The sequence below is a fragment of the Pteropus vampyrus genome, unplaced genomic scaffold, assembly GCF_000151845.1.
Source record: "Pteropus vampyrus isolate Shadow unplaced genomic scaffold, Pvam_2.0 Scaffold243, whole genome shotgun sequence".
Taxonomy (NCBI): domain Eukaryota; kingdom Metazoa; phylum Chordata; class Mammalia; order Chiroptera; family Pteropodidae; genus Pteropus; species Pteropus vampyrus.
This window is the reverse complement of record NW_011889024.1, coordinates 829948-841225: the sequence shown is the minus strand read 5'-3', so window position 1 is coordinate 841225 and position 11278 is coordinate 829948. Positions and strand designations below refer to the sequence as shown.

The 11278-nt window shown below is 41.1% G+C and overlaps 1 protein-coding gene across 1 annotated transcript in view; it reads right to left on the bottom strand.

Moving 5' to 3' along the window:
- The window catches only part of RAB33B (RAB33B, member RAS oncogene family), a 6733-nt gene extending 4731 nt beyond the window's left edge, over positions 1-2002 (bottom strand). The window contains exons 1-2 of the mRNA XM_011374296.2: positions 1866-2002; positions 1340-1607 (exon numbers count right to left, since the gene is read on the bottom strand). Of these exons, the coding sequence (XP_011372598.1) occupies positions 1340-1588 (249 nt within the window). The 5' untranslated portion in view covers positions 1589-1607; positions 1866-2002. The remainder of the gene's footprint in view (positions 1-1339; positions 1608-1865) is intronic.
- Positions 2003-11278: the final 9276 nt, after the last annotated feature.

Sequence of the window (11278 nt, the reverse complement as noted above, 5' to 3'; positions counted from 1 at the left end):
GGCTTCTCCCCAACTAAACTACCTCCCAGACCCCAGAAGCCCCATTATTTTCCTTGCCCACTAGTGTCTGGGCCTAACTTAATGCTGATGAAAATATTCAGTCTCTTCTTATTCTATCTTTTCCTCTGTAATGAATATAAATCTTTCTTAACTCTCTAATACAGTGCACCCAAAAGACCACCACTGGTAGCACTGAAAGGGACAATGAAAAATTAAGGTGAAAATTAAAAGGCAAAAAGACCTAGAGCAGGTTGATTTCTTTTCAATCCAATTTCTCCTTTACCATCAATAGCATTTAAACCCCTGTGCAGTGGGGTGAGGGGTAGGGTGGTGGTTAGGGAACTGAAAAATAAACTGTTCCTGCCTCAAGGATGTGAGGTTAAGAATGAAGCAATGAGCCTATTTCTCCCCCACGGAGTAGTGAGGTAAAGATGAACGTCCTAATTTAAAGGAAAAGCAGTTCCTAGGGTCTGCATGTTTTAAGGGGTTGTGGCAGCAGATGGCTGAGGAGTTAGTTAGTGGTTACTTGAAATGAAGAAGTGTGTCCAAGGTTTAAACCGTCAGGAGGACTCGGCCCTCTCATTGATCCTCATTCTTCTATGCCCCATTCCAACTCCTCAGAACTCGTCTTGGCCTTGGGCTTACTAGTCTCTGGAGCCGGCAATAACTAAAGAACTGGGAGAGACAATGGAGCCAAGAATGCCCTTCTGGCAACCCAAGCAGGAACTATTATGTATAGAACGTCTGTGCTAGAAAAGACTTTTCTAAACAACCCAGCGTCATACAGAAACTGCGGGAGCAAAACTGGATGCAAAAGAATACCTAAGTACTTCCTCAAAGGCAAGAAGGCTGTACTGCCACAACACCTAGGGCAGTGAGTGCTCAGATGGCTGTTTCATAAATAATAGTTATTAAATATATTTTCCATGCTTGAGAAATTTCGCTGTTTTTCCTTTGGTCTCACTCCACTGACTCCCAGCACATGAGACACTGCCAATGAGTCAGTGGAAGCCCCTACACACTTGGTACTCAAAGTGTCGCCCACGGACAAGCTGCACCGGCATCACCTGCGACCTTACCAATTCGGAATCCGCCTTTAGAAAAATAAAAACACAAAACAAGATCCCTGGATAAATCGCATGACATTAATGATGGAGAAGCACTGCCTTAGAAGTTTGCTATATACAAATTCTTCTAATTCCCAACTCCAATCTCCACATCAGCGTGAGAAAAGAGGGAGCACACAACTTGTACAGGGCCAGCGTTTAACCCACGGTGGGCTTGGGACACGTGTCATCCCGGGGCGTCCTTCCTCGCTGACAGTGCCCCATCCGCTCACCTTGATGCGCTCTCCATCAATCTCCACTGCTCGTTCTCGGAAATCCACCCCGATAGTAGCCTCGGTGCGGTCGGGGAAGCGGCCCGCGCAGAAGCGGTAGGTCAGGCACGTTTTGCCCACATTGGAGTCGCCGATCACGATTATCTTGAAGATGCGGGAGCGTGCTGGCGGCAGAAACACTGAAGTCCCTGACAGCGCACCGCTGGCCGTGAAGCTCGCCTCCAGCGACGACTCCAACTCCGAGGCCATCCTCCCGACCCGCCCCAACCTGAGGCAGAGGAAAGGAGACGCGGACCGGCTGGGAGCTGACGCCAGCGCCGCCGAGCGCGCCCCGCGGGCCGCCCTGGGTGCGCAACGTCGCCGGAGCCCCCGCCCCCCGGGCCGACAGCGCGCGTGCGCACCGCCGGCCCCGCCCCGCCCCGCGCGCGCAGGTGAGCCGCCCGCCCGCCCGCCCGCCCGGCCTCGCCGGTCCTCCGGCCCAGCCCGCGGCCCCTCCCCGGCGTCACTCGGGCCCGCACCCGTCTACCTGGAAAGGCCCGGGACCTGTCGGGGGCCCGACGGCGGCGCGGAAGGCCAGCCTGCCAGGCGGCCAAGCGGAGCGCCCCAGGCCCGGCACCCTAGCTGGCACGGCCCCGCCACGTCCGAGGCTCCCGCCCTCCAGAGGAAGCCGCGCAATCAGTCTGGGGGCGGGGAGAGAAAGACAGCTGAGAGGAAGGAGGTACCACCAGGCGCTCTCTCGCGAGACGGCCGCGGAGCCGCCTCCGCCGGGGCCGTGCGCCTGGCGCAGGTGGCAGAGGTGGTCGGAGGGCTGCGGCGTGGGCTTGGGCGCCGCCGTGGGCGTGTGCGAACTCCGGGCGTGGAGGTGCAGTCGTGTTCCCTGGGCCTGCAGCGGGGCGCTGCGGCCTCGCCTGCGCTCTCTGCCTCTTCTGGGCTCTCTGGACGGCGGGAGTTGGGACAGCGACAAGGGCTGGAGGGGATGGGACGCGGAGACCTTGGAAAAGAAGCCGGCCCGGCGCGGGAAACCCCTGGGGGCGAGCTGCGGGCCGCGCGGAGCTTGGCTGCCTTTATTCTTGGCAGGCGCATGGTTGTCAGGGAACAGGCGGGAGTTCGAGACCGTCCATCCGGTTGGCAAGAATAATTTCCTTAGGTACCCGCTAGGCCATATGAGGATATCTGCGGGACCCCGGTGCCGAGGGTTCGTTTGGCCAATACCCCCTGGCCAAGAAGTAAAGATCACATGTGGGCCACTTGGAGGCATTGAACCTGGGAGTTGTTTCTAGACGGCCTCGCTGATGAGAATAAAACCCATTATGCCCTAGTTATGTCTCATGCCTGCGTGACGATGCTGTAGCTTTAAATATGACTGGGCGCACGCAGACGTAGCCTGACAAACTACCTAAGGAAAATAATAGGCGAGACTACCCAGCCTGAAAGAGTTTTCTCTGGATTACCGTGAATACTTCAGAGGAAACCGACCATACATTAAGTGATAGAAAAGGTCCAAAATATGCACACATTGTTTTTTGTGGAGTGTTGTTTTGCGATGACGAGACTTTTTTGTTTGAGCAAAATGGTTATGCCGTTTGAAACTCAAGGACTACGGAGAGGAGAACATGGCAGGCTTTCGAGTGAGGGGAATGATGAAGGACTAAAAGTTCTAGGAAAGGAGATAAAGTGCTTATTCCACTAAATAAAATGAATATGTTGTCAGAGCAAATTAGTGGTAGAACCTGAGCATGGCCAGAATTAACAGGAATTTGCAAAGCCTGTATACAGTAATTTCGGTAGAAAAACTTTGTACAGTCACTAAGGTACCAAGTTATGTTCGCCAGGAAAAATAATTTACTTACCTCTGGCTGAATGTGTATGCCAATTACATTTATTCAGTTTCCTGTTACAGGAACTAGAACATGGGCTGGAAAATCTAATTGTTTATCTGTGAGGTTATTTTCATGATGATTAATCCCAGAAACTATTAGAGAGCCTTGGAATATACTCCTCTAGTTTATTCTACCTATCTCATTCAAGGGAGAGAATCTGAAGATTTAGGACAAAAAGCAGTTGAAGAATTCAAAGATGTGGATGGTGAAAAAAGCATCAACATCTTTGCACCCCAAGAGCCTTAGTGTTTTTTGTATTCTGTTTTTGGTTTTTTTTTTGTTTTTTTGGTTTGACTCTTACTAAAATGTAAAATGCATCAGAAGTTCTATATCTTGTCTGTTTATCCAAGTCCTATTCATATTTCGTGTCCTAGCTCAAAAGTCTCATCTATGTGAAGCTTTTCTTTATTAGTTCAGCTCAGAACGTTATTTGCTTTATTCAAAATCTAATGCACTTTTGGGAGTATAGCTCATTTGGTCTTTGAATACTGTCTTCCACTGTTTAAGTTTCATCATTATATGTTGTGTCTTATCAACTAGATTGTCAGCTCTTGACTGTGGACTGAAAGCTCATTCAGCAAATGACGAATAAATTAGAGAAGTGAGAAATTTCCTGTTTAAAGATTGTCAGTTTGAACCCATTAGCAATTATGCACAGTTCAGCACCACTTAGATGGAAAAATCACTGTAGACACTGGATATGGTTATGAATTTTGTATATTCAGGTTGCAGTTTGAGAGACTGCTCATGTTACCAAAGACGCCTCCAGGTTTGATAGTTGAAGGAGATTCTACTGTTGGGAAGAGTAGACTTTTTAAAAGTGGGTATATTAAAGTCTCATTTTTAAATTTGTTTCACAGTTGGCTGTTTATAGCAAAAATAAGAGCAGTATATTGGGATTGTAACACATAGAAAGAAAACGTATGCTCACAATATCACAAAGGACGGGAGGTAAAAATGGAAATAGAGCTTACATTATATGTGTTGTGTTATATCTTATTTGAAGGCAGACTGATGAGTTAAAGGTGCATATTATAAAACTTAGAACTAAAACGAAGCATAGCTAAGCAGTCAACAGAATTAAAATGGAATACTACAGATTAGTCCAAAAGGAGCCAAGAGAAGAGGGGAAAAAAAATTTTAAATGTAGATGGGTCAAATAGAAAACAAATATTAACCACATCAATAATTAATTGTAAATGGTCTCAACAATTAAAACGAAGACATAACTGCTCTAAATAAAAAAAGCATGTGCGCTGTTCCCAAAAAAAGGCATCACCAACATGAAGACATAAGTTCAAAGTAAAATCATGGGAAAATATGCGAACAGAATAAAGTTGGAATACCTATATTAATGGTAGGCAAAGTAGACTAGGAAAAGGAACTTGGCCTATCTTCAAGACGAGAGATAAATAGGGAACATTTCATAACAATAAAGGGTCAATCCCTCAAGATACAATGACGAAGCTTCAAATTATATAAAGTAAAAACTTAAAAAAAAGAAACAGACAAATCCACAATTATAGCTGAGATTTCAACAGCCCTCTCTTAGTGTTTAGGTAGACTTTAAAAATCAGTAATATTGTATGTCGACAATACCTTAATAAAAAAATAATTATGCTGAGTGAAAGAAACCAGATTTAAAAAAATACTGTATGATATTTATATAAAACTAAAAAAATGCAAACTACTCTATAGATGTAGAAAGTTGAGGTTGGGGCTGGGATGGGTAGGCGGGACGGATTAGAGAAGGGTGTGAGGAAACAGATGATGTGTTCAGTACTTTGTGGTGATATCATGGTGTGTTCCTATGTCTCGGACATTTTAAATGAGTACTGTATGTAAATTATATCAATAAACCTTTAAAATATACACTTCCTTTGAGGACCATCAGCTTCCTCTTTTATACCATTTTATGTCAAATTTGAGTAAAACTTAAAATTTTAATAAAGTCAGTGTGTGTGTGTGTGTGTGTGTGTGTGTTTCTGGACCAGCTAATCATAATGAATACGACAAAAGTATTTACATGATTAGTTATAAACTATTAAATGATTTAGTTCCTTGCATATGGTAAAATGGTCCATAATATTTTATTTCTTTAGATTGAAATTGGTTGAATTTATTAGGGAATAAATACTAGGTAACATTTAAATGCAGAGTGTGAGTAGATAATGGAATAAATAGTCCTGTTGCTACCACATGCAATAATGTAAAAGGCCATTCATTGAGAGGAAAATTCATTTTAATCAACTTCATTTAGATGTAAAGACAACATTGCCACTTCGTTGGTGAATACTGAGTATATTGCTGAAACATTCTTGACTGTTCAATTTCTCTTTTATGTAGCTATTCAAGAAATATACAGAAGGCCCCCAACCAATACGATTCTCTAAGGATGTGAATGTGACTGCCACAGTGTGGCTTAACGCTGCCCCCGATAAGTACAAGCCTCAACCCAGACAGGTGGTTCTGTAGTCTCTGACTACCTCATGCTCAAGGCTCTCCTGCATCACACACACTATAAGCAAAACAAAAATTTTTTAAAAACAACTTGATCCCGGCCCTAAGATTAGTGTGGTCGGGCAAATGACTGGGAAGGCATTCCAGTAGGACGTAGTGGGCGCTATGAGAGCAGACGTACAGAAACTATGGATGCTCAGAAGAGCACCGGGAGCACTTGGGAGTTTAGGGAGGACCCATGGGTAGTTGTTCATCTAAGAGGAAAACATTAAGAGAAGTGATGGCAGAATGAGGTTAGAGAGGTAAGGAAAGATCAGATTCTGCAGTGCTCCGGAAATTACTTTATTCTAGAAGCAATGGGAAGCTTTTGAAGAATTGTAAGCCAAGGAAAATAATTAGATCTGTATCTTAGAAATAATATTCTGGTTGAAGTAGAAAGAATAGATGACAAGGAGATACGATTAGAGGCAGGGAGACCGATTAGCTACTACCTCTTCGCAAAAAATACTGAGACCATTTATTATAAACCTCTCCTCTCAGAGCTACACATTTACTTATACCATTCCCTTGCTTCCTTTTAATTTCAGAGAAAAGATGTCTTTTTCAAGGCCCACTTTTCCTGTCTCCTTTGGGACCTGGCACTATCAATTTTCTCCCTCCTTCTCTACAATTTCTTATATTCAAATTACAATCATCCTTAAATCTCTCAAATATTGCGAACCCTTTAATCTCCTGGTTTCTGTCCTTCATCTCTTTCCATCTCATACAAAGCTTTTGAAAAAGTGGCATTTTCTTGAAATCTCCATGTCTTCACCTCTCATTCACTGTTCAACTTATTTCCCTGGCTTCAATTCCCACTACTCTGTGGAAATCGATTTTGCTAATTTGATGGACTTCCTGATTGCAAAATCTAATACACATTAGAGTTTGTGAGTTCGTACTAGTTTTCAGTAATGGTAATGTAATGTTATCCCTCATTTTACTTAGGAGTCTCTCTTTGGCCTGAAGCATACAGCATTGTTGCTGGCGTGAAAAGGTGAGTACAGATAGACTGTATTTTCTTGGTTTCTAATTATAATCCTTTAGCAAGATGTCCTGGCAACTCTAATCAGCACATCTGTAACATATACCCCTTGGCCATTTTACTACTGGCACCTTATCCACTAGAGAGTGGTTTCTCTTGCAGGACACTGAATTTCACTTGAAGGATATGGTGATGGTAATTTCTAATTCACAGAATTAGTAAATGATCTTAGATACTTACCTTCACCATCTTAAAGATCCACTTCCCCATTGTAAAAGGAAGTCCAAATGCCAGCATAACGTGAGGTTATGTCGGGGTGGGGGACAGGGGGATAAGTTGGAAACAAAGTATTGTCAGCATAAAGTATGTTGCATAAATCAGAAGGGAAATACTGTGTACAAATGCAGTCTAGAAAATACTCATTTTTTATTTCAACAATTCTTCTAAGGAAGTTCTAAATAGCACAAGGCTTTTAACTTCAATAGTAGCTCTCTAGGCAGAATGGGATCCAAGAACATCACATAGTTTAGTTTGCCTTGAAATGATTAACCTGGGTGTAAGTTCCTGCTCTAACATCTAGAGCTTAGTCCTGTGACCCTGAATACACAGCTGATAATGGGAAGGGCAACACACGGAAAGATACACAGTGGCCCTTGGACCTGGCTCTGATACTAGCTGGGTACTCTAGCAAGTCGTTTAAGACTATGAGACACAAACCTTCATCTGTAAACGGATAATAATTACCTACATATGAGCACTTCGGAAATTACAAAGGGGAAAAAAACAATGTTTTAAATATTATTAGAGTCTCTTTTCCTCCTGAAAAAATTACATCACATCCTGATAACTCTCCCTCCTGCTTTTCATCTTCTCGTCATTCTTGATAAATCATTCTTGATCTTTTGAGAGAGTATAAAAATTAAAGTAGCATTTGTTTCAATTGCAGGTAGTTTTCCCCACTTTCTGAGTGAATTAGTGTTATCCATTATTTTTGTCCACCCACTGGGAAATAAAAAATTAAATGTTTAACTTTAAAAGAAGTATCCCATATAGGTCCCAAATTAACAAAAACACCAAATTTTAACACATTGCCATTTTCCTCAACCGTATTTTTTAAAAACTAAAAATTATAGTCCACCTATACGCCTCTCCCTCCTTTAAAGAAAACCACTGTCCTGAATGTTGTGTTTAGAACTCCCAAGTCTGTTTTTAAACTTTTACTTTACATGAATATATCCATAAACATTTTATATTTTTTTAAGAAATTACAAGATATAGAATGTGTCATTAATTTACTTTTTCTTGGTCCACTGTTTTAGAGGGTAATCCTTGATTCACTCAATGCTAGCTTATTTGTTTTAACTGAACAGCATTCTAGTAAATAAATATAGCACAATTTATCCATTCTCATGTTACATTTTATTTCCAAATTTCATTATTATAAACAATACTGTGATGAACATTCTTGCATGTCTCTGGCAAATGTATAGGAATGTTTACAGGGTAGAACTGTTGGTTCATAAGATATGCACGTTTTAGTGAATGAATATTGCCAATTGCCCTCATGATTATCATTGATTATCATCAATTATCATCCCAGTGCCTGAAGGTTCCTGTTTTTTTCAACATCATTGCCAACATTTGAATTCAGACTTGTAAGATGTTACTAAATAGATGTGAATTGGAGTACCTTGATTTTGACCTTGTTGACCCCAATCTTTGAAAAACTTCAAATTCTCAATACCATTATCTTCTATTTCTCCTTTTTGACTACTGTCTCTTGGTCTCTTTTGTTAGCTTCTCTTCCTCTATCTGCTTCTGTCGGTATCTGTGAGTCTCTCTGAGCTCTTTCTCTCTGAGCAGTCTTGTCCAGGCTACATCACTCACAACGCACTCTTCAATCACCTCTAAGTTTCAGACTCGCATACTTAGCTGCCCGCTACACATCTTAACGGGACTTACATGTTCCATAAGCACCAAAAATTCAGGAACCTCACTTTTCCTCTCAATTTATTCTTCCCAGTTCTTACTGTTTAATGATACCGTCAAAGACAAAGTGTTTTATGGCAAAACCTTGGGCACCACTGTTAACTTTTCCTTCCGCATTCACCGCCCTCTTCCCTCCAACAGTCAGCTGGGCTAGGTCTTACCTCCTTATATCTCTTGTATTTCCTGCTCTCCTTTCTATACTTACTGTTGTTGTTCTTACTACTTCTCGCCAGAGGTTGTATTGATCAGATGCAAGCACTCTGGAATTAGAACACGTAGGCTTGAATGCAGATTATCATTTACAAGCTGTGTGACCATGGGCAAATGATTCTCAAGTTTTCTGTTAAATGGAGTGATATCTACCTCATATGCTTTTTTCAAGGATTAAATGAGCTAATGGATGCCAAAATGCTTACTACATTGGCACACAGTAAGAGTTCAGTGAGTGGTAACAACTATTCATTAGGTTCAACTTGTCTCCTCATTAGTCTTGATGCCTCCGATCTTCCTCCTCACAACCCCTCCCCAACAAGCACATTGCTAGCAGAATTCTCTCAAACACTTATCATCCTTCTCTAATTCTCCAATAACGGTCCTTTGCTCACACAAAGCCAAATCCAGCCTTTCAGTAAGTCATCTAAGCCTTTACTCTGAGCCCCAGCCTCATTTCCCAGATTCTACTCACATTAATTTACGTAAGTTCCCTGAATATACGATCTTGTATCGTGTATCTGTGCTTTCAGGCACATACACTCTTTCGTCTGTCTAGAAGACTTTAACTTTCTAAATTTAAGTGAACATTCTCTGTTAAGCTTCTCTAGCACATCCAGACAGGAATGAGTACTGACCCCTGGGGGTTTGTATATTGCTGTTGCAATTATTTCCTGATTTGTCCATCTGCTTTAAGAGCCTGTGGAAAATGCGAGAGCAAAAATTATGTTAAGTCATATATCCCCAACAGGAAGCAACTACTGGATGGATGGAAAGAGGAACACTGGGACTGGTTTTACTTCACATCTTCTAAATATTTTAAAGAACAGCATCAAGAAATCTGCCACATTCACTAACATTCATTAAGTTTCCATGAATGTCAAAATGATGATGGAGGGTGGAGGTATTACAGGTGGTTTTCTCTAGTGTGTGAAAAGGCAAAATAGTGTTAAGTACTAGTAAGTGTTAAATAAAATACTAGAGAAAAAATCAAAATTTGACCTGTTGGTATCTAGGAATAGATTATAAACTACCTATTTTCTAAATATGCTGGCCCAATGTACTGCTGTAGAAAAATAAGGATAATCAAGTACAATATTGACAATTATACAGAAACGAACACCTTTTTGCAAAAGCTAACATTTATAATGAATGCTTACTATGTATCAGACCTCATGGTAATCATTTCATATACAGTATGTTTCTTAATCCTTCCTTCTAAGGATTATATAAACTAGAAATTCTTAGCATCTAGCCTAAGGGACCTGAGCCAGGATTTAAACCTAGTTCTATTCTGGACTTAAAAGCTTATGCTTTTAACTATATCATACTATTGTTTACATCAAGTCCCAGTGTTTATACCAGAAATTGGAATTTAGTCACAAAGATCAGAGAAAACTAAAGCATAAGGTAAGCCTTCTATGTGAAGAAACTAAAACAATTTAGACCTTTCTAGTTTGCAAAGGTGAGGGAAAATCATCCATGTCTATCAACTCAAGAATGGTGATGGACAGAATCAACACAACCAGGCTCATTTCTCAAACCCTTTAACCTGTCTAGAATAATCTAGATAGAATAAACTAGGGTGGTCTTTAAAATAATTCCTATTTCAGTAAAGAAAAATACTAGATTTGATATATTTGGAACATCTATCCAGAATGTGATTTCAACAGATCACATAAAGCAGGTTGTAGTTTGATTCTGTAGCATGTTTAAATCTCCTTTCCAGGTTCTACAACAACAGGCCAACATTTAGACTTAAATTCTGTCTGTCCTGGAATCATGGCTCCTTCCACATCTGAGATCTGTAATAATAATTCACTTGTTTACAAAAAGTGCAGTCCTTTAGGAAGAAAAAACATGCATTTCATTGGGGGTTGGTGTATATGGCTCCTCAGGGAGTATTATCTACCACCTTTCCTTATTTAAAAGCCTGCTGACTCTGTGCTGTGCTTTGCTTTGGTAATCATCCACTCAAAAACTCAAGAATCTGTCTATGGCAATTATATTTAAAAAGTTGCTTCACTGGAGATAAGTTACTAAGACATCTAACTAAACTATGAAGATGATTTTTTTCTTTGAATACCAGCATCTCAGTAGTGTAGTAGCAGCATGATTTACACAGCGAAAAGCATGGACTTTGAAAATAACCAGAAGCTCTTGAGAGAAAGTTCAAATACAAGTTCTTCCCGTTAATTAAGATGTGGGAAAATTAATCATTTCGTACTTACAGTTGTTTGCCCCTTTGATCTCTTCGAGGGAAAAAAAAAAGCCCATATTTTAAACTTCTTATCAAAGACATTGGTTCTCAACTTAAGATGCACCTTTAAATAATGGGGGTGGTCTTAAAAAAAAAAAAAGGAAAAGAAGAACCAA